The sequence below is a fragment of the Ricinus communis genome, chromosome 6, assembly GCF_019578655.1.
Source record: "Ricinus communis isolate WT05 ecotype wild-type chromosome 6, ASM1957865v1, whole genome shotgun sequence".
NCBI lineage: Eukaryota > Viridiplantae > Streptophyta > Magnoliopsida > Malpighiales > Euphorbiaceae > Ricinus > Ricinus communis.
In genome coordinates this window covers 20,108,148-20,133,466 of record NC_063261.1, presented here as the reverse complement: position 1 = coordinate 20,133,466, position 25,319 = coordinate 20,108,148, and the positions used below count along the sequence as shown (strand labels likewise).

At 32.0% G+C, this 25,319-nt stretch overlaps 7 protein-coding genes across 8 annotated transcripts; 1 reads left to right on the top strand and 6 right to left on the bottom strand.

Moving 5' to 3' along the window:
- Window positions 1–401: 401 nt before the first annotated feature.
- LOC8288133 (cyclase-like protein 2) lies at window positions 402–2,988 on the bottom strand. Its single transcript, XM_002518648.4, has 6 exons — window positions 2,410–2,988; window positions 2,215–2,259; window positions 2,026–2,098; window positions 1,154–1,251; window positions 881–951; window positions 402–751 (listed from the first exon to the last, which is right to left on the bottom strand). Exons 1-6 carry the CDS (start codon window positions 2,816–2,818, stop codon window positions 626–628), a joined length of 822 nt encoding a protein of 273 aa, XP_002518694.2. The 5' UTR covers window positions 2,819–2,988; the 3' UTR covers window positions 402–625.
- Window positions 2,989–3,232: 244 nt separating this feature from the next.
- Window positions 3,233–6,820, bottom strand: LOC8288132 (cyclase-like protein 2). Of its 2 annotated transcripts, XR_003079039.2 has the most exons (7): window positions 6,320–6,820; window positions 4,883–4,927; window positions 4,686–4,758; window positions 4,515–4,612; window positions 3,935–4,005; window positions 3,496–3,672; window positions 3,233–3,378 (listed from the first exon to the last, which is right to left on the bottom strand). XR_003079039.2 is itself a non-coding variant. In XM_002518647.4 (6 exons), the coding sequence occupies exons 1-6, from the start codon at window positions 6,687–6,689 to the stop codon at window positions 3,547–3,549; spliced, it is 783 nt and encodes a 260-aa protein (XP_002518693.1). In that variant the 5' UTR covers window positions 6,690–6,820; the 3' UTR covers window positions 3,233–3,546. The 2 variants fall into 2 exon arrangements, 1 of the variants encoding a protein (XP_002518693.1); XM_002518647.4 differs by having other exon boundaries at window positions 3,233–3,672.
- An 891-nt stretch (window positions 6,821–7,711) lies between these two features.
- LOC8288131 (cyclase-like protein 2) lies at window positions 7,712–11,982 on the bottom strand. The gene is made up of 7 exons (XM_002518646.4): window positions 11,342–11,982; window positions 10,814–10,858; window positions 10,383–10,455; window positions 9,833–9,930; window positions 8,662–8,732; window positions 8,064–8,200; window positions 7,712–7,922 (listed from the first exon to the last, which is right to left on the bottom strand). The coding sequence occupies exons 1-6, from the start codon at window positions 11,751–11,753 to the stop codon at window positions 8,075–8,077; spliced, it is 825 nt and encodes a 274-aa protein (XP_002518692.2). The 5' UTR covers window positions 11,754–11,982; the 3' UTR covers window positions 7,712–7,922; window positions 8,064–8,074.
- A 560-nt stretch (window positions 11,983–12,542) lies between these two features.
- Window positions 12,543–14,798, bottom strand: LOC8288130 (cyclase-like protein 4). Its single transcript, XM_048375973.1, is given in 7 exon segments — window positions 12,543–12,748; window positions 13,027–13,096; window positions 13,235–13,301; window positions 13,304–13,337; window positions 13,452–13,524; window positions 14,065–14,109; window positions 14,348–14,798. Coding segments are annotated over 7 exon segments (306 nt in total). The 5' UTR covers window positions 14,352–14,798; the 3' UTR covers window positions 12,543–12,735.
- A 4,116-nt stretch (window positions 14,799–18,914) lies between these two features.
- Window positions 18,915–20,593, top strand: LOC8288129 (probable LRR receptor-like serine/threonine-protein kinase At4g36180). The gene has a single exon (XM_025157260.2). It carries the CDS (start codon window positions 19,198–19,200, stop codon window positions 20,356–20,358), a length of 1,161 nt encoding a protein of 386 aa, XP_025013028.1. The 5' UTR covers window positions 18,915–19,197; the 3' UTR covers window positions 20,359–20,593.
- Window positions 20,594–21,042: 449 nt separating this feature from the next.
- LOC8288128 (ADP-ribosylation factor 1) lies at window positions 21,043–22,658 on the bottom strand. The gene is made up of 5 exons (XM_025157261.2): window positions 22,037–22,658; window positions 21,836–21,906; window positions 21,612–21,731; window positions 21,340–21,458; window positions 21,043–21,219 (listed from the first exon to the last, which is right to left on the bottom strand). The coding sequence occupies exons 1-5, from the start codon at window positions 22,182–22,184 to the stop codon at window positions 21,108–21,110; spliced, it is 570 nt and encodes a 189-aa protein (XP_025013029.1). The 5' UTR covers window positions 22,185–22,658; the 3' UTR covers window positions 21,043–21,107.
- Window positions 22,659–22,800: 142 nt separating this feature from the next.
- LOC107260738 (stress enhanced protein 1, chloroplastic) lies at window positions 22,801–24,825 on the bottom strand. The gene is made up of 4 exons (XM_015718883.3): window positions 24,663–24,825; window positions 24,486–24,587; window positions 23,431–23,606; window positions 22,801–23,071 (listed from the first exon to the last, which is right to left on the bottom strand). Exons 1-4 carry the CDS (start codon window positions 24,709–24,711, stop codon window positions 22,967–22,969), a joined length of 432 nt encoding a protein of 143 aa, XP_015574369.1. The 5' UTR covers window positions 24,712–24,825; the 3' UTR covers window positions 22,801–22,966.
- Window positions 24,826–25,319: the final 494 nt, after the last annotated feature.

Genomic DNA, 25,319 nt, shown 5'->3' with positions numbered 1-25,319 from the left:
TTATTATATGTCATGTCAAAATTTCTTAACAATATTATATAATTTAGCCGTTATTTGCTAAAAGTCATATCCATAGAATATGTAAAAAAAATAAACCACGTATCCTAAAATAAAAATACATTAAACTATAGTTTAATGAAGTTTTCTCTGGAATCTATTACACAAAGAAACAAAATTAGCACTGAGATGATAAAAAGGACCTTCAAGTTGATCAATAATGGAGTGGAAGAATGTGTATGGCAGGATGTGTGTGTGTGTGTGGTATTAGGTAGAATAGGAGATAAGAATACTAAAAACATCAAGATCAGTAATATTAACAGGTAATATATACTATTTTATTATATATGTATATGGGGCAACGAATAATTAATATTAATATTAATAAAAAAATACACTCTCGAAGCAGGTAAATATTTTCCAGCATTGAATTAGTTTCAATAGTGAACAAAAAATAACAAAGCTTTCAATGAAAGATTCATATATCATTTCATAAAATGCATCTTACAGGGGCTCAGACTATGGACGCATATGTAATATGTTCCTGTATTTTGAGTACCTGTAAATACAATGATATACCGGTCCGTTTCAACAACAATCAAAACGCTTCCAAATGGCAGGAAAGTTTCTATTTGATTAGAATGCATCTTGCAGGTGACCCTTCAGCACCAGATAACCTTAGGGGCAAGCAATGGACATCATATAGTCCTGGTTGAATATTGTCAAGTTTCAGTCCCTCCACTAGAATGATTTCCTGAAACAAAGCTTTGACATTAAAATTTGCTTGCTAAATCTAAAACCTAATACCATTAAAAAGAAAATGCAGATTTAAGTAAATTTTATATAAGTTCAAGATTGATCATGATTCAGATGCTTTTCTTACCCTGCTTTTAAGGAAAACATGATGTGTTGGGGTGGCATCAACGTAGGCAGCAACTGATAAGTAATCAAGTCCTATATATAAAAACACTTATATGTATCAGTGTGTCACCATTTGGAATCAAAATGTGATGCATAGTTGCATACTGATTGAGTAATGAATATTCAGAGAAAAACAACTTGGGATTGGCTGAACCACTATGGTCTATTGATGGGTAGAGAATTCAAGCAAATGTCATGATCTCTAGTACATAAAAATGCGATATAATAACCATACCAACAAGTTTGATGTCTGTGTTTTCTACCAGCCATTTTGCCCCATCACTCAGGAATCCAGCATAGCTTGAATCGAACTCCTTTTGTAGCATAAGCTTCCTGAAAAAGAGGTATACTAATTTCATGTATATTTCTGAAATTCATAGGAAGACAATTATGCCTTCGGGATACAACAAAAGCTCAAAAATTATCTATAATTTTGCTAGTCATGCAAATAAATTTAAAGAGTTATTTTTAAGAAACACAACTTTGAAAGAACTAACCTTAGACAGAATAAATTTATTTGTACGCACACACAGGTTTAGCCTAATAGTAGATACATATCTCAATTTAAACTAGGTTTCAAGTTCAAGTCCTCCTTCCCTCATTTGTAACTCAAAAGATTTATCTCCTCAAGCAGTTGAGTTCTAAGCTGCCAAGTTGCAAGTATTTGGTTTTTAATAGATTAACATAATTTGTATCATATTACTCTTGCTTTTAAGTTATTTGTACTTTTTGGTCCCTTTAAAATACTTGCTCCTTTTCCATATAGAATTCCTTATACCAAACATTGCATACTGCAACAATTTATGCAAATTGCTAACTTCAAGGACAGAAACAGGGTGATCCTGTACCAGGAATTTATGAAGATGTCTTTGAAGAGGAATGCTACGGCTTCTTTCAAGTGAACAACACATTACCCAAAATCTCTCCCATGAATTGTCATCTCGGTTATACTTAGACTCAAATGCAAATATAAAACAAAACCAGAAATGTCTTGTCCTGCAATTTCAATACATTGGAACCCAACCCCAGTGTTTCATTCAGCTCAGACATTCAGAGTAAACCACTAGAGAAATGGTAACTTTTCACAACGAAATCGATGGCGTTTACCTATCAGTATTTAAAGTTCTGAAAAGCACTCGAGTTACTCCTTTAGGAATATTCAAGGACTTCATCACTTCAGCTGTAATTTACAATAAACATAACTGTTACAGCAGCATATTAAGTCATACAAAGGAATATATTACCAGCGCTAATTACACTGCCAAATAAATCATTAAAAAAAGGGATAAGTCTTACCAGTTATGTTATTGTCCCTTGGAACATCAACTAACAGTGCTGGACCTGTTAATATTTTTTAGGAAGAGAGAGATACAAAGAAACAATAATAAAATCAAATATCTTAGAAATTTAACAAACACTTTTATCAAAGCCTTGATTAACTATAAATAGTCATGATTAAAATTTAAGAGTATCTTATTTTGGTTTGGTTACCATTAAGGACCTCCAAGTCAAGCGAGTCCATATCAAAACCAGCGTCATAGTAATCATCAAAAACATGGCCAGGAGCATCCACATGCGTGCCCGAGTGTACGGACATCTTCATCTCGGAATGGTTAGCGAGGGAGCCATTTTTCATGCTCTTTTTTAGCCAGAGGAACTGTCCGAGCCCCTCCCCAGAGTTAAAAGCCGGCAAGTCGTTCGCATACCTGTGGCTAATGTCAATTATTCTCCCATTGCCATTTCGCTTAGGGACCTGCAGGAGATTACCATTTGCGGTGCTTGGACCGCACGCGCCGTCGTTCACGGTGGGGTATGCATTATTGGGTGAGAAAGAGGCGGTGACGGTAAGTAGACAGGGACATAGAAGAGTGAGTAGCAAGAAGACATGGTTTTGTGTCATTGTTCTTTTTTTCTCTTCAGATTATTTGTCTGAAAGCTGTGTTTTGTGTTTTGTTTGTGGCTCATAGCATTTCCCAGATTATTATTTATTGTGTCCGTAAAATTTACTTATATAGTAATAATTAAATAAGTGTTATCAGTTAGAAATTGAAATCATTTTTATTTTTTACATTTAGTTATTGTTCGACTGGTTTAGTTTTAAAAATGTTCGTAAGTAAATTAGTTTACCATATAAATTATGAACATTTTTATTGCAATAGGATGATATTATATATTTTTTATTATATACTAAATTAATATTAAATATTTAGTCAATAATAATTATGCACATCTTAAAATATTGTCACAGTAAAGAAAGATAAATCCATAATCTACATAAGAGAATTCATCTAAAAAATTCACACAGGCCTAATAATGTTGTAATCAGTATGATTCATTTGATACCAGAAGCATTAATTGATGAAGACTTGTCATATTCAGATCACCTTGGAAGACCCACCACTACAATAATATCTTCCTACAAATTTCCACAGCCACACAGACAACCAGAAAAAGTAGACCCTGAACCAAATTGGAAAAACAAGAAAAAAGAATGCATCAACCATATTCGATATGAGCATTATTATAATGATTAACAATTTACATATCTATAAATATAATGATTAATAATTTATCAACCATATTCGATGTGAGCATTATTATTAAAAAAGCTTTCAGACAATGGCAATGTCATTTGATAAGAATGCATCTCGCAGGTGACCCATCGGCACGGAGCAGCCTCAGAGGCAAGCAATGAACATTGTAGAGTCCTGGTTGAATGTCGTCAAGTTTTAATCCCTCCACCAGAATGACTTCCTGAAACATGTTTTCAGCGTTAGTTTCAAGCTTCCACACAGTACCTTTCCCCCTTTATGCCATTGAAAACGAAAAAGAATTGATCGTCAATGGCAGACCACCTCACTTTTCAAAAAATTTAGTTTTGTTCTTATAGTATTTTCTGAAATTTTCACTTTGGCCCCTTAATTTTTTTCTTTTTTAAATCTCAACACTCTCAAGGTTCCTGTTTTGGCTTTTACGTAAGTTGTAAAAATGCTTGGTTCATGGAGACCTTTCTTACCCTGTTTTTGAGGAAAGCAAGATGCGTTGGAAGGAGATCAACGTAGGAAGCAACAGACAAGTAATCAAGTCCTGTAATTTAATAACAGCAATTTTGTATCAGTATGACAAATAGTTATCAAAAACTTGTGACAATTAATCAAATCACTTAGTTTCTTCAGTGATTGATGTTGCAAAAGAAAACAATGCAAGTCCAATAAAATAAACTAATACTTTGCACACTAACTAGTGCATATATATATATATATATCTCATGAGAACCATTGAGCCAGAATTGGCTCGAGTAGCAAAAGAAAATATAAGCAAATGATTATCTCTATTATATAATATACGGCTCATTTGTGCAGTCATGGAATAGAGAAAAATTCTACCCTAATAGCCTCATTCTCTCTCTATTTTATTTATCAAAGATATAAACAATATTAAGGAATCCATGCAAGTAGAAAACTAATATTAACAGTCTCATTCTCTTAACTAAGAAAGGAGGGGTACCCTGGTATTCGCCCTAGATACATGATATATATTTGGAATCTAAAACACAAGCACAATCTCTAGCAAAAAAAACATGATTTTAATCTTACCAACAAGTTTGATGTCTGTGTTCTCCACCAGCCATTTTGCCCCATCACTCATGAATCCGACATAGCTCGAGTCGAACTCCTTTTTGAACATAAGCTTTCTGGAAATAAATAGTTTTTTGCTTTCAATCTTAGTAATAGTGTTCAGATTTAGATTTATGTCTAAAGTATTACCTGTCAGTATTTAAAGTTCTGAAAAGCACGCGACGTATTCCCTTAGGAATTTTCAGTGACTTCATTACTTCAGCTGTATCAGTAAATATAATTGTCAATTACAAGTTTACAGAAAGATACATGTACCCAATACTTATAAACAAATTAATAACTAAAAATTAAAAACAAAATCCAACAGATATAAATATAATAGCTACCCGTTATGTTACTGTCTCTTGGAACATCAACTACTAGTGCTGGACCTGTAAAAGGAACAAAAGAAAATATTCATGAGTGATAAGTATAATAGTTTATATTTTCTTCCATTGTTAACGTAATTTTCTAGAAAATCAACTTCTTTTCCATTTGTCTCAAGTCTTGTCTATGCATAGCTTTAGTGATGTTTTAAGGCATCATAAAACGTTAGCGACACATATAAATCGCTAAATTTATTCTAGCTTGCCAAATCCTGTAGTTTCTTGATGTCTACAAGGATAGAATACTTTAACTTATAATTAAAATAGTGAGACTTGTGCATTTATGAAGTCAAAAGGATACTACTGCAAGTTTTCTATTCAAGAAAATAAAGAATTAGATGTTTTAATAATGTAGCAATAGAAGTATATGATTATGATGAATAACCATTAAGAACATGCAAGTCAAGAGTATCAACATTAAAATCCAACATCAAAGTAAGACTGATAGATATGGCCTTGTGCATCCACATGAGTACCACAGTGAACAGACAACTTCATCTCTGATGAGCCATGGGTATGTGACCCATTCTTGATGCTCTCACGTAGCCAAATGAACTGCCCGATCCCTTCCCTTCGGATCCCACAACGGCATATTATCTATATGTATATCTCTCCACTATCATACACTTCTTCCCCTCTAGAAGTTATGGCCTGGCCGGCGGTTTGGCTCCGGCCACCGTGGACTAAGGTGGCTAGACTTAGTAGAAGGACACATAGAAGGACATCTAGGGAGGTGGTAGCGGTCCATTGTTTTTTCTTTTTCTTTTTTAAGAGTTTTTATATTCTGATTTATAAGAAATAAAAATGAGATGGATTATTTTGATAGGTGACTATAGTGAATTAAATGGATTAATTTAAATTAAAAACATTATAATTGCCTAAATTAAAAAAAGAAAAATTATATTTTCCTTTGGACTTATTCTAGAAGGTTCTTTAAAGTACACGCAACTTGTTTTATGAGATAAATAATTGACTAATCTAGCATAACGTTTTAAACAAAATATATATAATTAACATTTAATAATAGCACGTAAATATTTTTTCATAATTATTACTTAATCTTTAAAATTCTATATATACATACTAATTCTGTATTTTAAATTAGAAATTTTGATTTTCGAATTTCTAATATACTTTAAAATTATTTTAATCATCTATGTTTTAATATTTTATTACTTTTAATGTTCCAATTATTTATTGAATCTTACATAAAAAAATTGTTATTAATTTAGGTGAGAAAGCTTGGATAAATAGTTAGAGGTAAGAGAAGTTCTGAAATAAAAAGCTAAATATCAAGTGATTGACAGCAATGATCATCAAAACAATATGAAAATGCACATTACTAAAGATTAAAGAAAATGAAGCACATATAATGAAATCCTTAATTTATGTAATTACCATTAAGCACCTCCAGATCAAGTGTATCAATGTCAAAGCCAGCATCATAGTATTCATCATAAACATGCGAGGGAGCATCAATATGTGTGCCTGTGTGTGTAGATAGCTTCATTTCAGAAGAATTGACAAGAGAGCCATTCTTCATGCTAGAAACGAGCCATATGAATTCCCCAAGCCCCTCCTTTGAGTCCCATGAGGGCATTTTAGGGTTGACCCTGTGGGTAACATCAAAGATCTTGCCATTATCATACACCTCTCTTCTCACCGGAACGGGAACTTCGGCCAGCGGCCGGGCGGCCAAGGTGAGCACGGTCTTGCATAGTTGCAAAAGGATTAGAAGCTGAACTATGCTTATGGTTCTTTTAGCCATAGAGTGTGGATGGGAGGCTTCAGGTTAACTTAATTAGTTGCACACAGGTAATGGTGGATGGACTGATACTATATAGTAGTTAAGAATTGTCGGTATTGATCTGTTAGTACAACAAAGAGGAAAGTTGGGTAGAAGAAAATAACAATAATAAATCCTTGATATTATAGTGTACAGAACTCTAGACATGGTCAACATGCTAAATGAGATCATGACAAAAACTATGGAACTAAAGTAGGTCAAATATTTAGGTTTAGCCGGCCTCATTCAACTTTAACCTAAAGACAGTGAGGCAAATGTTTTACATCCCATATATTTTTACTCCATTATTTTTCATATTCCATTTTTTACCGATTTCACGACGTGATATTTAATAGTTTTATAAAATTATTCATTGAATTAAAAATATTAAGAGATAATTCTGTAAAAATACTAAATATCACATCACGTTATTCGAGTGGACAAAAAAGAGTATTCTTTTTTTCTTATCAATTAAGATTCAATCTTTTTTCTAAATGCACAATGCCAATGTGTAGAAAATTGCCCGAGAGAAGAATAATCAGTTGCCCACATCTCAAAAGAACAATAGTCTTAAATCCCGGATACCACTAATTAAAAAGAAAAAAAGTGAATTTGATCAAACATCAACAAAACTTTGAGTCTTACACGACATTGACTAGGATTTTAAAATATGGTACCACTTTGGACTTTCTCAATTGGCTCATTCAAAAACCGCGTGCAGGCAGTCAAAGATTGAAGAGATAAATATTGGCAGTCATAATTGTTGAATACAGGCTGTTTGATGCAAGCATATAGATGCCTCCCAATCCTCAATTTCATTTAGGCTAAATTTTCAGTGAGCTTAGAGAAGCCATTGTTGTTATAAACAGATACAAGTTGAGTTCCTGAAGAATGCCATTTGCTTCGATCATGGTCACTGGAATCTTAGCATTTTGATTCCCAGTGCTTAATGCCTTTACAGTCCATAATTAATCAACCCTTGGTCTATCAAGAACAAGCAACGATTACATGAGAATACTTTTTTGCTCAAGAAATAAGCTGACCAATTATCACATCCAAAGATGATTATCGTATGAGTTCACATCATGTCATAGTATGCAAGTAAAACAAAGAAAATGTGCCTTAAAAAAGCATCTCCGGTAGCCCCAGGTTATGGTCATTTACAGTTATTTACAGTGTCCTACTCTGCTCAGACTCCTAGGGACATCACTTTTCCTGCAAGGAATAAATCAGTTTGCATGAGAATATCAACCTAACTCGATCATTGCACAAAAATGGCAAAAGTCGAACCACACTGTGCCGTGCGGCCCGGTCTTGCATAGCAGTTATACCTAACTAAGGATATCAAAAACTTACAATGACAAAAATCATTTGATGAGAATGCATCTTATGGGAGACCCCTCAGCACCGAGCAACCTTAGAGGTAAGCAGTGGACAGAGTATATTCCAGCTTGAATGTTATCTAGTTTTAGGCCTTCCACGAGAATGATTTCCTGAAACAAATTAATTTTGTTAGTGAATGTAGGTTGTCCGTATATATTTTATTTTCATAGAACCCAAATAGTCAGGAATGGAGATTTCACGACTACTCTATAAATGGAGGCTATTCGCTACTTTCAAGAGCAGAAACCAGTCCAGTCAGTTAGCATGCATGGAAGACATATCATTTAGAATGGTACATCCCAATCTCAATATGCATTAAACATCACAACTTAATTCTCCGCTATACTACCCATATACTTGGGATTTGGGTGTGCACTACTATTCCACTAGAAAATAAACATTACAAAGGTGGTTCCAGTATAAGAATCAAAATAAGGGGCTGAAAAGATTGAAGCTTTGCTTGGACATTATTTATTCAACTTACTGAATGAGAACAGACAATCAACAGAAACACAAAACACATAATTCTCAATAGAAAAACATGCTTGAACTACTTAACAAGAATTCTTACCCTGCCTTCTAGAAAGACAAGATGAGATGGAATCAAATCACTGTAGGCAGCAACAGATAAGTAATCGATTCCTACAATTGATAACACAAATGTGTTAGTGAACATCAGGTTTGCAAGAAAATGGCATATAAATCTAAATTATGAATAGCACAAACGAAACATTAGGTTTGCAAGATTATTTTTAGCCGAAAACTAGCTATGCTTCAAATAGTGAAGTTAGAGATTAGAACAATTATCCAATTTTTCCAACAGTCTATTGTTGGAATCATGTCAGAGAAGTATCTGGCCTTTCATGTCAAAATATCACGACAATTAAGAGAGATTACATATAGTGCATAAATCAGGCACAACTAACCTCATCCCAATGAGTTGCATTTGATCCAGCTAACAACATGTTCTTTTTCAGGTCTATGATCAATATAAATCACCAATAACATTAAGTTCTACATTCTAGGGGTGTACACAGGTTGAGTTTGGGTGGTTTAAGGTGTAAGTCAAAGCCAACCATTCTCAATATCAAATTAAATAAAACCAACTGATATTCCAAATCAAAAATATCAGTTAAGATTTTTCAGATTAATTTCTTTTTTCAACCAACTCAACCCATAAAATTTTAGGGTTATTTTCTCATAAGATCATTAACATTAATTTCATGTTTTCAGAATATTGGGTGAGTGAGATGAATAAGACTCCCATTGAATTATAAAGAGTCTTTTTTTGTTACATAATCTAGATAGGGAAGTTAGATTTATGAAAATAATTGTTTTATTATTATTATTATAATTTTGGTAGCCCTAACAATAGAATACAGTTAAACCTTAAACCCAACCAAAACATCAGTTTAATAAATTTCTCAAAATATAACCACTCCATTTACATACCAAACCATGAAAATTGGTTCAGTTTGGTTCGACCCAAACAGTTCAGTTACTTGGGCTTGTTCGCGACCCTACTACATTTCTACAATTATTATTATTACTTTTTAAATATCATAGTATTATCAGAGGAAATGATCACTCAAATTTACAAGGTTCAGCTTAGAAATTGTATCTCCCAAGCATAACAACGCTCAGACATTGTCGTACTGGAAAATTTCCAATGAAAACAAAGCATAAAGAAAGCAGAATATCCTCATTCTGTATATCAAAATTGTTGAAGGTTAAAATCTTACCGACCATCTTGATGTCAGTGTTTTCCACCAACCACTTTGCTCCATCCTTTGTGAATCCCACATAGCTTGTATCGAACTGACGTTTGAACATAAGCTGCCTAAATTTGTTTTAAGTAAATATAATCCATTTCAGCAGTTGCTTTAATTCTTTGAATAAAAAAATTGTGGACCAAGGCATGGTGATCATGATCTCCATGATGTGGACACCACCACCGACCAAACAAAACAAAGTCACAGAAAGTGTCATAAACTCAACCTTTAACCAGCTAAAAGAAGTGAGAGAACAACCAATGCAGACACCAAATAAAGATGCTGTTACCTTCAAAAAATATATAAACAAATTTCATGCTTGGAGTATTTTTTCCAATGATCTACAAAGGGCTTATGCTAACAATTTCCAATCCAACAAAGTCTTTTTAAAAGCAAGAACAAAATTGTTGACAATACATTGTATAATTTACATGTTGGTTAACTTATTTTGATTGCTCCAACGAACTGTATCAGATCTGCATATGCCAAAAACAAACTAGATAATTGGAAGATGCTTTACCTGTCAGTATTTAGTGTTCTAAAAAGCACACGGCGTACACCTTTGGGAATATGCAAGGACTTCATTACTTCAGCTGTAAGACACAGAATGTATTAGCTGATGTAGGAAAAGGATAAAAGACCTTAACCTAGTGGCATTAACCCAACAAAAGAACAATGAAAGGACACATATAATATGAGAACAAGATATCCAAACAAATAATGATTTCTATAAAGAGGAAACAACATTAAGTTCTTATACTCATAATAAGTGTTGACTAGCAATAGATTCAAAGCTTTTATAGTAAAATCCTCAAATGTATTATATAAGTTCCACGCAGAATTGGCTCCATCCATTCACCTATTCAACTGGGGTTAGTGAGCTGTTCTTCTTTCAAATTAATACAAAAGGAAAACTTAAGTGCATCAAAGAATTAGAAAAGAAATACATACCAGTAATGTTGGAATCCCTTGGAACATCAACTAATAGCGCATGCCCTATTAAAATGAAGAGAAACTGATCACGAAAAGCATTGAATTGCAGTAAAGTGACAATACATAATAGCAGTCATAAACATCATATTGCAATAAAGTTAGTTAATTTATCAAAAAGTTGATTCAGTACTAAAAACAAAATCAAGACATTGAACGTACTAAAACCCCATATCCAATTAACAGTTGCTCTTATCATTAAAAATCAAAACTTTCATAGTACTTTCATCAAACAGATAGCATTTTGAACAACAATATCAAATTACAGCGAAGTTAGTCAATTAATCAAACAGCTGATTCAACACTGAAAGAGATAGAAAATCATACCTAGAGTGTAGTAAACCACGTAGACCAATTAACAATTCCCATTATTATTAGAAGGACCAAAAAATCTTTACTATACTTTCATCAAACAAATAACATAGCCTACAAAAATTAATAAACCCACAAAATCTGAATAAAAGAAATTCAATAATCATAAATACCCACCATTGAGCACTTCAAGATCAAGAGTATCAACATCAAACCCAGCATCAAAATAATGATCGAAAACATGTCCAGGCGCGTCAACATGAGTCCCAGTATGAGTAGGTAACTTCATTTCCGAATTGTTAGCAAGTGACCCATTTTTCATACTAGCAGGAAGCCAGAGAAACTGACCCAATCCTTCATCAGAACCCCAAGATGGCATATTTGTTGTGTATCTATGACTTATATCTAAGATTTTGCCATCTCCATACACCTCTCTGCGAATTGGGGTTAGATTGCCGTGTTGGGTAGCGGTGAAGGTGGTGTCCACAGCGCCGGGGATTGTCGGGTAGGCGGAGCTAGAGGCAGTGGCGGTGGAGGAGGAGGAAAAGAGGAGGAGTAGGACAAGGAGAGAGATTATAGTATTCGACATGGCCAAATGAAGTGAAGTGCAGTGAAGTTCCGTATTCTTTTGTGTATGTAAATTGACTCTGTCAATAAATAACGCAATTGATTAGAAGACGGAATTTTGATAATCACTTTGCTCGAAATGAAATTTTATCACATACGGATAAGAAAAGTCAATGATTGATTTTAAAAACAGATTGCATTATTCACAATAAATGTAGAGAAATCTTATCTCGAAGAATTAAATTTTAATTTTGATGATAAAATATTTTTAGTGAAAGGAGTTGTCTGGAGAGTGCATTTGAATTGCAATATAATAACAACATTATGGCTCAAAAGATCTGTTAATTTTTAAAATATGATCTTTACTTAAAAACACATCAATTCAATTTAAAATATGATAACCTGTCTGATTTATTTCAATTCTATTCAATTTTTAGATTGTACTATCTAGAATTGTAATCAGTAGTAAAATGTATTTTCAACACGCCGAAAATTTCTAAATTTGAATTTTTAATGACGTTCTTTCAGACATTTATGCATCCTATAAAGATTATTCAGTTCACTTATTGGTTAGATTTTTTTCATTTGATCTCAAGGTTGGTGCTATAATGGTGGATTTAAGCTCCATGAAGCTAAATTATGACTTTTCGAATATTTTGCAGTTAAAAAAAAAAACTCGTATAGCCACACCCAGCTAGAATTATTATCACTAGTCGTCTTTTCTCAGATATTTTAATAAAAAAATATTAAATTTTACATAACTCGTACCGATTATAATAACTTTATTAACAAATAAAATAAAAGCACAACGTTATGGCAATTTTAAAATCTAAATATTAATCTTGCTTTAACTATATATAGTACAACAAAATACTATGTGTATATATACATCATTTTATAAGGATACATCTTGCTGGAGATACCTCAGCTCCAAGCAGCCTCAAAGGTAAGCAATGGATAGAATAAATTCCAGGTAAGATATTGTCAAAGTTTTAGACCTTCCACTATGATGATTTCCTGAAGCACATAATAGCTCGCTGTTAGATTTTGAAATGATAATGTCCCTAACTAAATGATAGCTCATGGGATCAAAATTGCAAGGTTACTACCCAAGTAAATACTATCGGGGTGAGATTAAAAACAAAAAACCTGATAACTTACTCTCCTGATACTTGGTTAAACAAGAAAACTAATAAATTTAACCATATTCTGAAGATTCCCTCTAGGAATAGGCCAACTTTATGATATGTATTTGTAGGAATATTGAACATCATATAATCATATAAATGTCTTACCCTACATTCAAGAAAATAAGATGAAATAGGATCATGTCACTCCAGGCACCAACAGATAAGTAATCAATTCCTGCATTTGAATAGTGAATATCATTATTCATAGCTTAAGCATTGCAGTACTTTGCAACACATGCTAATGCGTCAGCTTCCAGCAAACTTTGCAAAGGAATCAACAGAAAAATGAGAAGGCAAATAGTTTAAAGGTTACCCACAAGCTTGATGTCAGTGTTCTCTACTAACCATTTTGCCTCATCATTTGTGAATCCAACAGTACAGAGCTTGTGTCAGACTGATTTTTTAACATAAGCCGCCTGAAAGTAGAATGAGATGTAGAAATAGTATGGTCAGGATTCAGGCATGATGTTTTCATTTTTGAATAAGAAAGAATGTAGTATACAGAACTGGTAGCTCATATCATCCGATACCTGTCAGTATTCAGTGTTCTGAAAAGCGCACGACGCATTCCCTTTGGAATATGTAGTGGCTCCATAACTTCAGCTGTAAGATAATAATTTCATTGATAAGTTCATAGAGAAACGAAGAAAGGAGCCAACAGTTCTAGAATGTCTTGTAGTTTTGAATTGTAAGGGAGCCCAATTATTAGAAGTCAGAATCCAACTAAACAAAGTCGGACTTATGGCATAATAATCTGAATTATAGTGAATTGGCCATTACATTTTCATCTTAAATCTCTATCTAGTTGCTCTTCCATGTTCAACAGCAGAACATTCAATTTACTTCTTAAATTACATGATTGCGCTCAAATTTCTATATCCATTCCCTTTCAATTTGTTATTTTCTTTACTTTTTACCCAAAATCAACAACATATAATGCACATAAACATTCCAGTTGGACTATATACTACTATGTCAAATTGTCAATAAAGTGATTTAAAGAACCCATATCATAGTAGCAGCAAATGCTAGAAAATAGAAATGATTTCAAATGCCACAGAATAATCTAAAAAATACAACTATCTTTGGTTCAGTGGTACTGGATTCTCCTCTGAACTGTCAAAGCTGACTAAAACTGCATACCGGTTATGTTGATTTCTCTTGGCACATCAATCAATAGCCCAGGACCTATTAAAACAGAACAGATCAACAAATCATTGGCAAACCAAAGTTAAATAAAGCAATGTTGAAAAAAAATATTCTGGGTCACAAGCCCATGTTATGCAGCTTACTCTAGTAATTAGTTTTGACAAATTATTGCCATCTTAAATATATCTTATCATTAGCGTTAAGCACTTCAAGATCAAGAGTATCAACATCAAAGCCACCATCAAAATAGTGCTCAAAAAAATGTCCTGGAGCATACACATGCGTGCCAGTGTGGATAGAGAACTTCACATATGTTGGCGAAAGAACCATTCTTCATGCTTGTTGGGAGGCGCAGGAACTGTTCTCCTAGTCCATTCTCTGACCCATAAGACGACATGTGGCCTGTGTAAGTGTGACTAATGTCAAAGATTCTACCGTCTCCATAGACTTCACGTCGTACTAGGATTAAGTTGTCTGTTCCGGAAGCGGCAATGAAGGTGTCAGTGGTGCCGGGGTTGGTGGGATAGACGGTGGTGTTGGTGGTAGAGAATGGTTCGAGGAGGAGGATGAAGAGGAAAGAGATGACCATGGCTTTGCTTTTACCTATTTATTTCTGTAGCTAAAGTTACGTACCTAATTATGTTAAGAACAAAGATAAGTTCTGTACTTTTTCCAACTAAAAATAGACTGAGCTTCCGAATTGTCATTCTATACTGCTTTAAAATATAAGAAATGTGAACAAAAATTGGATGTCACATAAAATAAACATATGCATTTTTTCCATTGCAACAAGTTGTGGATTACATAACACAAAACTCATATAATGCAAAAACGTAATTGGAATCTAAAATCTTTTATTTCCAAGAGCAAACGTTTTTGTTAATTGTCTATTAATATTTATGTATCAAACAATAAACTTGATATTATTCAAGGGTCATTTATATAAATGAAAAGTACTTTGACACAAAATGTCTAAATGTACTTTATAAAATTCAATTTCATCCCAAGTTAGAACATGAAAAAAGAGTTTAGCTTTTGAGCTCCCAACTTGGCAACCAACCATTACTTCAGAGAATGTCCTATACAATGTGGACTTAATTTCAAACATATCATGCATCTCTTCCTTCTTTGATTGGCTTCTTCTCTCTTTTGTCACTGCATCTCATTATAGCATGGCTTGGGCCACAATAAAGATAATGGTACCTCCACTTCTTGGTACTAACCCTATCTCCACTCCACCTTCCCACCCACTACATAATCATTTTTCATAGTACATAACAATCATAGAAGGAACAACATCTGTCATAACTCTAAATCAACCATCAAAAAGATAATAATATAAAATCTTTTCTATACTAATTTTTTTATAACTCTTGATTTTTCCATAAACTTATTTTATTCAAATAAAAGAGATTCAAATCTGAAATCTTGTAATGAACATTTTTAACAGTTTAAGCTGTACTATTCTTCTGGGATCCTCCACTTGATTTTCTTGTTCTGTAAGAGACAAGGTTTAAGTATTAAATTAAAGTCCCCTCTTTTAGCTTAAAGAAGTCTTTTCATTAACTTATTTTAAATTGTTATTATAAATTTAGACAAAAGTAAGAAATTTTAAAATTTTAAAGATTTTATTTAAATTAAAATTACTATCTCGTAAGAATCTTTATCTATAAAAGTTAAATTCATAAGATATGTATGTATAATGAAGCGAGAAAAATATATATTATATTTAGGATTTAAATTAAAAAATATTTAAAATTAAAATCTTAATAACATCCCGAATAACATATGAATAGTCAAAAACCATTAAAACAACTATTATTTTACTTATTCTAATTATTGATTTCTATCATAAACTTGTGATTTAACTTTTAGAGTGGCAAATAAGAAAAAATAATTCTTAATTGTTGATAAAAGAAATAAAATAAAGCGATTGATGCAGTAACACAAGCTACAATAAGGGCTCATTTAGAAATTTATTTTAAAATTTTATTTTTAGACATAATATCAACTAGAAGATTGGTGGAATTTATTTTATTTTTTAGTTATAATTTTAAATAATATTAAAGAAATTATGAAAATAAATGGCCTTTGAAGGAAGAAAGGAACAGGGACCTGTTAAAAGTTCATAATTCATATCGATGGGCACAATTGAAAACGAGGGATTAAAACCTGACAGCTATTTTTATTACTTAATTAATTTGCTGGGGCAGTTTGTATATTAAATAACTTATGCCATAACAATTTGCTTCTTTTAAGACAAATTTTATTATATCAGTTAAATAAAATTATTATATGATCTGGCTGTAAAATCACCTACTTTAATCCTCCATTTGAAATACATAATTATATTATTTATATAATGATATGATTATTTCAGTGATAATATATATTATTTATGTGATCACAAGATTTCTTTCCTCAATTTCACAGCTGTACAACTGCTAATGTTCACAAGAGTTATTTTTTATTTAAATTTAATATAAAAGTTGAAACTAGTCCATTTGTGAAATATTTATATTTTTTTTATATAGCAGAAAATAATAAAAAAAATTGAGTAAATAAAAATAATATAATAATTCAAATCTTTTCATCTGTTATTTATTAATACTAATAAAATTTTATTCTATATTTATATGAAAGTAATTATTTCTGATATATAATTGGATGTATTAGGTCTTAAATGAATTTAATAATTTGAAAATTACATTCATTTATAAGCCAACCACTCCTTTCCTTAGGCATAAATTTGTTTTTTTCCCTTCATTTTTTTTTCTTTAAATTTATTTATTTTGCAATGAAGTAGTTGAGCTTATGTCAGAAGTCAATAAGCTTTATGTTGAGTTAGATTTGTTTCAAATAAGTCCAAAATTACATAATTGATTAACAGTATGGGTTAAGAATGGCAAAATTAAAGTTCACAAAAGCCACAAGAGGACATAATTTCAACTTTTTTAGATACTTGCATATGTTAATTAATCAGTTAATCATAATGCAATGGCAAAAGAATATTTTTGGCTGCTCCTACAAAAAGGATATATATATATATATTTAATATATTCTGATTACTTGGTGCCATTTTATTTATTTATTAAGAGGAAACAAAGAGATATAAACACTGAATTACAATTTAATTTTCAAATTAAATTAAAAGAAAACTATTTTAATCACAATGAAAATAAGGACTAGTACCAAAAATCAAGCTGTAGTCAACACAGCCTAAGGTTGTTTGAACCTTAAGAATTATGACATGGCATTGAATGTTTGGATAAGTTTCCAAGGTCTTGTCTCATTAAGAGACTCAATTATGCTCATAATAATAATTAAATTCCTTCATGCTTTTCTTAAATACCTATGAAGTATTAAGAGAGTCCATAATAATTAAGTCACATTTAACACAGAAATTGAAAATAGTTCTCGAATGTATGAAGGCAAAGATACTGGAAAATATTTAGAATAAAGTGCAATCTAGCTACTAATTTTGTCACACGAGTTTAATTTAGGTTTTTTTAAAAATAATTTATAGACTTTTTAGTCTAAATTTTTGTTTATCTGACTCAAATTAATTCTATTTTGAAAAAAAATTGAGGGAATAAGAGTCACTCTCTTTTAAAAATAAAAATAATTTATAATTATAATATTATTTAACAATTATCTTACAATTTTAGTATAATTAATGTAATTAAGCAATAAGTAGCTATTACTATAATTATTCTTGTTGAAACCGTCTTTACCGTTATTAGCATCACTATTATTATAACTGTCTCTTTAATTGTTATTATTAAGAAAAAAAGTAAGAACACTATAGCAATACTTAGTTTTTTTATTATGATTTGTTTAAATATCAAAATATACTTTTTAATTTATATAAAAATTAATTTTTTTATTTTTTATTATATTCAATTTTTTTTACGGAATGTGTAACTCACTCTCTTATTTTTATAAGAAAATAAAATTAAATATACAAACATTTGAACTAAAATATCTAAAAAATTTTTAAAAAAAGTTAAATTGAACCGCGCAATAAGTTAGTAACAAAATTAGACTTTATTCTCAAAATATTATAATTAACAAAAATGAAATAAAGAATTATACACCCGCAACATTACATGATAAGTTAGCCAAATCATCTCGACATATTTTTTAAGAACTAAGCAACTTCAACTTCAAACTTATTTAAATAGGAGATGTTCTAGTAACATAGTCCTAATATTTTTATATAAATAAAACAAGATATAAGGGTAAGACCTTAATGAACCATTTTCAAAACTCTTATTTTATCTGTTTTTCTTTTCCAATCTAATTTAAATATCAGAAAAAACTTGCTAATCACTTAATTTCAAGTAAAAAAAAATAAAAATTGTACCAAGAGTTATCAAGAATATTAGAGATTAATTTATGATTTTAATATTTATTAGAGTTGAAATTCAAATCGAATTATAATAACATATTCATATTTGAAATGTTTTTTCAATAAAAAATAATTATCAAGTGCATTAAATTTTTAAATTAAACACTCTAATTTTGATATAAAAAGGATTATAAAGAAAAAAAGGGGATAAAATAGAATTATTAAAAAAAGAAGTATATGAAAGCTTAATCCCGGAAAAAGAAAAGTAGTCAAATTCTTCCAATTTTTATAATGGCAAATTTAAGTTTAAATGTTATGTTGTTACTCATACATTAAATAAAAATATTAAACCATTAAATTATTAATATGAGCAAGAACCACCAAATAAAATAGTAAGAAGTGTTTTATTAAGAATTGGTTTATGCTTAACAACCCATAAACTAAAGCAAGCAAACAAGCAACCAAGATCATGAAGCATCTTATAGAGACAATTAGACAGCACATCTTACCCCACCTTTAAATATCTCCCATACATACCTTAGATTCATATACAAACGTGTATGTCTATATGACCAGCACCAATTATGTACATTTTAGTGCTCTCCAGCCACACCTAAAGTAATAAAAACCCTCCTCTTTAACCTCCCAAAAAGAAAAAAGGTCCATCAACACAACTCCCCACCACTTTCCCTGACAAGAACCATCTTGATTGATTGATAATTGTAATTCCTTCACCTCTTACCAAAAATCCCAAATCAGAAGACAAGCAATAGAGAATGATTAAGTTTCTCTTATTTTTCTTGTTTCTCCTCAATTCAAGAAATGTGTTTATTTTAGGTGTTACTTCACCACAAGATATCTCTGCTCTTAAAGCTTTTAAATCGTCAATCAAGCCAAGTTCCATCCCTTCATGGTCATGTCTTGCATCATGGGACTTCACCTTGGCAGACCCATGTCTCCTCCCTCGCCGGAGCCACTTCACTTGTGGTGTAACATGCTCATCTGACGCAACTCGAGTCACCCAACTCACTCTTGACCCAGTTGGCTACTCAGGTCAACTCACTCCGCTCATTTCTCAGCTCACTAATCTCACTATTCTTGACCTTTCAGATAACAACTTCTTTGGCTCTGTTCCGTCTTCAATTTCCTCTCTTATAAATCTCCAAACTTTAACTCTCCGTTTCAACTCGTTCTCTGGGTCACTTCCAATCTCCATTACTAACCTTAAATCACTTCGAAGTTTGGATCTTTCACATAATTCTTTATTCGGGTATCTGCCAAAATCCATGAATTCAATGTCTAGTTTAAGAAGACTTGATCTTAGTTACAACAAATTAACTGGGTCTTTACCAAAACTACCTTACAACTTGCTAGAACTAGCTCTAAAGAACAATTCTTTATCTGGTTCGTTATCTAAAGCATCATTCGATGGGTTAACTCAGTTAGAAGTGATTGAACTGAGTGAAAACTCATTCAATGGAGTACTAGAATCATGGTTCTTTCTCTTACCAGCACTTCAACAGGTTGATTTAGCCAATAATGATCTTACACGTGCTGAGATCTCAAAGCCTGTAAATGGTAACAGTGACCTCGTAGCTGTTGATCTTGGTTTCAACAAAATTGAAGGTAACGTTCCATTAAATTTTGCTGATTATCCTCTGCTTTCGTCTTTGTCGTTGAGATACAACCGGTTGCGTGGCACCATCCCGTTGGAGTTTAGTCAAAAGAAGAGTTTGAAAAGATTGTTTCTGGATGGGAATTTCCTGATTGGTAAGCCACCATCGGAGTTTTTCGCAGGTGGAGTTCCGGTCACCGGTAGTTTGGGGGATAATTGTCTACAAGGGTGTCCGGGTTCATCTCAGTTGTGTACGCCTTCACAGAAACCAAGTTCTGTATGTAAACAAGCTTACGGAAGGAAAGGAAAACCGAAGTCTTAATATGGTCAGAAATTCAGTTTATATTATTATTTTTTAGAGCCAAAATAAAACAATGTGCATTAGAAATTTTGTAATTTCATATTAGTGAATTATATATATAAATGAAATGTGGAAGCTAGATTATTCTTTTTCTTTAACAAAATAAACTTCCTTAACTAGGTGGAACATTTACAGAAACATTACAAACCCACAACAAAGTATGATCAAATTATGTGATTTATTTTTTATTTTATTATCTTTTAACTTCAAGAAATATGTGATTTATTAGTGACTGTGGATGTAAAGGTTCAATTGAGCAAACATGGAGATGAAATGTGAAGTGGGGGTTTTGGGAAAATTGACAGTGGTTGCTTCAATTTGAAGTGAAAATGACATAATGTCACGTGTGGCTGTCTACGAAACTTGATTTCATTGCTGGAGAGGAGACACATGTTTGAAATTTGAATGCCGACATTTGTTGTCATAAATATTGCTGCCGGCCTTTGGTTTTTGTTTAATAAGTATAATGTTTTATGTTTTAATATTAATAATGGATATATATTTTATTATTTAAAATTAATAATAATATTAGTTATTTATATAAATAGGATATATTTTTTTTGGTACTTGAATATTTAATTTTAACTATTTATTTCATACTCTAGCCGTTGCTAAGTTGCATGAAAGAAAAAGAAAAAGAAAAAGAAAAAGAAAAGCAAAAGCTTCTCTATTAATCAGAATGATACCAGACAATGATTTGTTAGAATGTGTCAATTAATATGTCTATATTTCCTTGCATCAAAATGCGGGTTTGTTTGCGATAGCCAATTTAGACCCTCATACAGTCCATTTCCAAGCGTAGCAGAACAACTTTGTCTATACCTGCAGAAAGAACATCCACAAAAATAGCCACTTCTCATCAAATTTCCAAATTTAACTATTGTTCTATACAATAAATGGTATCAGATCATTTACAGAAATATTTAGAAGGGCTATTATTACCAGCGGCGTTGGGAAAGAGCATGTAGCCCAAGTTTATCAGCAATCTCATTGACATGCATAGCATTTGTAGAATCTTGCTTATTGGCAAAGACAAGCAGGGTTGCATCCTTTAGTTCATCCTGCAAAAAAACATGAAATCCTATATTCTTAAAATGATAGAAGATGTCCCAGAATTAGTAAAAACATTTACAGTTCGTTTATTTTCTTTTGCCTTGAAGTGGAAGGTATAATCTAAAATTTTATACGAAAAAACAAAAATAGATGTTACTAACATCACCTAAAATCCGATGCAGCTCATTACGAGCTTCACTGATTCTTTCTCTGTCACTGCTATCCGACACAAAGATTAATCCCTCCACCTTCTGAAAGTAATGTCTCCATAAAGGCCTAATCTGTTTTTGCGAATCAATTTAGTTTCATATAACAATGTTAAGATACAGTTTCTCAATTCCTTATCTAAACTAATCAGTTCAGTTTTTCACAGAAAGTTGAGTACCTTCTGCTGTCCTCCCACATCCCATATGCTGAAGCTTATGTTTTTGTACTCCACTATCTCCACGTTAAAACCTGTCATGCGCAGAAAATACACCAGAACTTAATAGAGGACTAATTGAAATAACATTAAGCAAAGATTAGACATAAATACTCTTCATGTAGTGTTATAATATCATTTAGGCAGGAATACAAGAATACTTACCAATGGTGGGAATGGTTGTAACTATTTCTCCTAGCTTCAGCTTGTACAAAATGGTTGTCTTTCCAGAATCGTCAAGTCCCACCATTAAAACCCTGACTTTACTCTTTGAAAGAAACCTCTTTGCTAGCCGGGATATGATTGTGCCCATACCATAATCAGTTAGAAAAAAACTCACTAATCATAGCATGCACAGAAAGAAAGCAAACCCTCTGTAATTTCAGAGGAATATGCGTTCAGCGTTTTGTAGATGTAGAAAGAACATGATCGATCTGAAATGAACTGTTGAAAGATTAAAAGAGGATGGCATCCCTTGCGCTTTAAGTAAATATCAGGTAATAATGCACTTTCACATGATAAAGGCTACGAGAATAAATTCTGAAGAAGTAAAGAATATCAAACTGTTCGTTTTGTTACTCTTGTTTCTATCAGTGGTTGCTGTCATTTCAAAAGAAACATCCACATCAAGTTAAGAGGAGATAGCTCAGGTTTGAGATTGAGAATTTGTAAAGACCCATGCATCAGACAAGAATAAACCAAAAGAACCTTTAGCAAGATTAGAGAACGGCTCTACTTGCAGAAAAGTCGCTCATAACAATATTATTGTCCTCATAACAGGTGCTATCCAGGATATCATTGTCCAATATATCAAAATAATACCACTAGTTGATTCTCAAACCTAAACAAATGTCTTTTTGGGAACACTCTGTGAACGGATAAATAAGACATTCCCCGGACCACGATGTCATAATGAGAAACAGCACAAGGGAGGGAAAGGTTTCACATAAATTATCTTTTCCATCAGTTTACATTCTCAAGTATTGATCAATTCTTGGTATTGAAAGAAATTACAACTGGCGACCAACAAAAATGCAACCTTAAAGATCTTTGACGTTACAAACTTTACAAACGCCGAACCACAGTTGAGTTCATTCAATTCTTAGAGGCTGATTGGAAGATGAAAACAGCTGTCAAGACACCCACCAATCCTGTTACTGCCAATGCCACTGTAGGCAAAGGGGATGTAAGCCCAAAATTCTGCACAGCCAAAATGAGCAAGGACTTGATAAGATAAAAGCTTAAAACCAACTACAATGAATCAATAATCTATGTGCCAAGTCATGATCACCAACGGAAACTATTCTATTTCTGTAATATGCAATGTAAGATAACTAAGAAACTACTGCATCACATCATATGATATTGTAGACGATAAAAATTTAGTTCTCGTACATATTGTGATAAAAGTTTCTCAAATATTGCATTTATAGCATATTAATCCAGGTTGTGCAATGAGTCACTGAGACATAAAACAAAACTAATCCTTAACATCATGCTTGGAATAGACAGAAGTATTCTCATCATTCAAAAAAAGTAACCTGTAAGCTATTCCATACCTCCAAAAGTCCCTTGCCTGTGGCTATTTCAACACTAATAGCCGCTGCAAAGCCAACCATTGCAAGCCGTCCTAGCCATACATCTAAACTGTTGTCTTGGGTACTTTGCTCACATCTAATAGAAACTAGTGCTGTTTTGCTTGCAGATTTCCTTTGGGGAGAAGTTCTTGATATTACTGGAAAATGAAAGTAAGTCTTAGCTCTCTGACTATTATATCATGATAAGAGCACTGAACAGTCCTTTAGTTGCCAATAATAGCAAAAAAAATTTAAAAAGAAAAAGAAAACTTTTTGGAGCATCACAGCCATGATTCAAGAGTAGTACAATTAAAGTGGTTCAATAATATGATATCTAGGCCAACTTCATGACAATTAAGTACAGCAAGAAAAAGGAACAAAAGCAACAATGTGTAATATTCAGAGAAGAAGAAAACGGAGGTTTCAGCTTAATCCATGCTAAAGTAATAAAACAGAATGATGCCTGCTAGAATTCTTGCAAGTAAGCATTTAAAAAGACGAAAATCAAATAATATAACATCATATTAATACGCATAACGAAGTTGATTCAGCCAATTTCCAGTTCCTTCCAATTGTCCTTGCACTCTTTGCTTTTTTATTGGGCTCGTTGGGCATATATAACAATTTCAACCATAGCAAATTAAGAAAAAAAAATATACTAAACAATTATCAACATAACCCAAATAGCTTATATATTGAGATAATAACCAAAATGATTTGATGAAACCTAACTAATACCAATGTATCCTAAACGATAAAGAATCTATCTTGAATTCCCATAAAAGGTGGGGATGCTAACTAAGTATGCTTAAACCCTTTAAACTCAATTTTACCCTCTTGACAATAAAACCCATTTTTGTGCTGATGCAGAAAAGTCCACTAATACCTCTCAGTCATCATATAAACTTAAAGCAGAACCTATCAGTTTGTTATGCTATATTATATCAAACAAGTAGTAACAGCAATGTCCATGCATCTTCAAGAATTAGGTGCTTTGCATATAAATAACAAGAGCAAAAGACAATTGAGTCACTTACAGAGAGGTGAGCCAGTAGCGAAGGTTGTCCTTATTGGGGCAAAACTCGAAGTGGGTAATCGAGAAATGGCATGAGTTCTTGCTGAGCTAACACCACAAACATCTGCAACATCATTTCTTTAAGTGCAAAATAAAATCCATGAAATCGCAAAACAAAGAAAGAGAAGTGTGTAAATACCGCGGATTGAGAGGGAAAGAGAAGCGGAGAGTTGAGATACTACTGCCATGGCTTTGTGCTTGAGACTTGAGAGAGAGAGAGAGAGAGAGACAGAAAGAAAAAGGAGATAACCTTATGTGGCGCTTAACTAACTATACCTTTTATCTTCTTTCTTTGAATTGGCGGTTGAAGATGACCAGGCATATTTGAGAGAGAGCTAATCTGACACGTGTTATGGTTTCTTCCTATGTTCTTGCATTTTATTAAAAGGAACTGATTGGAGAAAGAACATTTTTGCCCCATGCAAGAGTATATTTTTATCTGTACATTAAATTCATACGATTAACATATATTCATTTTAAATAATTCAACATTATCATATTATTTAATATTTTAATATAATATTATAGTTATATCTATATTTATCAAATTTTTATAATGGAAAAATACACTAGAAAAATTGAAAAAATTATTTATTTTGTTTTTAATCATTTTTCACTTAAAAACTAAAAGTTCACTTTGAGTTTGAGAATTTTTTGAAAAGGTGGTAATTTATTTATTTTTATAAAAAATTTAGAATATATTATTTTATTTATTTTATAGAATTAATTTAATTTAGTGGTTGAATATTTAATATTAAAAATTAAAATTTCAAATTCAATTCTTTTTTTGAAATAT

Excerpts from the sequence above, each read along its gene's own strand:
- LOC8288133 (XM_002518648.4), bottom strand. The coding sequence starts at position 2,818 with ATGACACAAAACCATGTCTTCTTGCTACTCACTCTTCTATGTCCCTGT. Across the intron at positions 2,099-2,214 it reads AAGGGACAATAACATAACTG|CTGAAGTGATGAAGTCCTTG; the intron begins GTAAGACTTATC and ends TGTAAATTACAG. Across the intron at positions 1,252-2,025 it reads AGAACTTTAAATACTGATAG|GAAGCTTATGCTACAAAAGG; the intron begins GTAAACGCCATC and ends CCTCTTTTTCAG.
- LOC8288132 (XM_002518647.4), bottom strand. The coding sequence starts at position 6,689 with ATGGCTAAAAGAACCATAAGCATAGTTCAGCTTCTAATCCTTTTGCAA. Across the intron at positions 4,928-6,319 it reads TGATCTGGAGGTGCTTAATG|GTCCAGCACTAGTAGTTGAT; the intron begins GTAATTACATAA and ends TTCCTTTTACAG. Across the intron at positions 4,759-4,882 it reads AAGAGACAGTAACATAACGG|CTGAAGTAATGAAGTCACTG; the intron begins GTAGCTATTATA and ends TTACTGATACAG.
- LOC8288131 (XM_002518646.4), bottom strand. The coding sequence starts at position 11,753 with ATGTCGAATACTATAATCTCTCTCCTTGTCCTACTCCTCCTCTTTTCC. Across the intron at positions 8,733-9,832 it reads CACTGACATCAAGATGGTCG|GAATCGATTACTTATCTGTT; the intron begins GTAAGATTTTAA and ends TATCAATTGTAG. Across the intron at positions 8,201-8,661 it reads TTGTCTTTCTAGAAGGCAGG|GAAATCATTCTCGTGGAAGG; the intron begins GTAAGAATTCTT and ends AATTTGTTTCAG.
- LOC8288129 (XM_025157260.2), top strand. The coding sequence starts at position 19,198 with ATGATTAAGTTTCTCTTATTTTTCTTGTTTCTCCTCAATTCAAGAAAT.
- LOC8288128 (XM_025157261.2), bottom strand. The coding sequence starts at position 22,184 with ATGGGCACAATCATATCCCGGCTAGCAAAGAGGTTTCTTTCAAAGAGT. Across the intron at positions 21,732-21,835 it reads ATGTGGGAGGACAGCAGAAG|ATTAGGCCTTTATGGAGACA; the intron begins GTACTCAACTTT and ends TCGCAAAAACAG. Across the intron at positions 21,459-21,611 it reads TGCATCGGATTTTAGGTGAT|GATGAACTAAAGGATGCAAC; the intron begins GTTAGTAACATC and ends GTTTTTTTGCAG.
- LOC107260738 (XM_015718883.3), bottom strand. The coding sequence starts at position 24,711 with ATGGCAGTAGTATCTCAACTCTCCGCTTCTCTTTCCCTCTCAATCCGC. Across the intron at positions 24,588-24,662 it reads TCTTTCCCTCTCAATCCGCG|ATGTTTGTGGTGTTAGCTCA; the intron begins GTATTTACACAC and ends ATGATGTTGCAG. Across the intron at positions 23,072-23,430 it reads CAGGCAAGGGACTTTTGGAG|AATTTTGGGCTTACATCCCC; the intron begins GTATGGAATAGC and ends TTGGCTGTGCAG.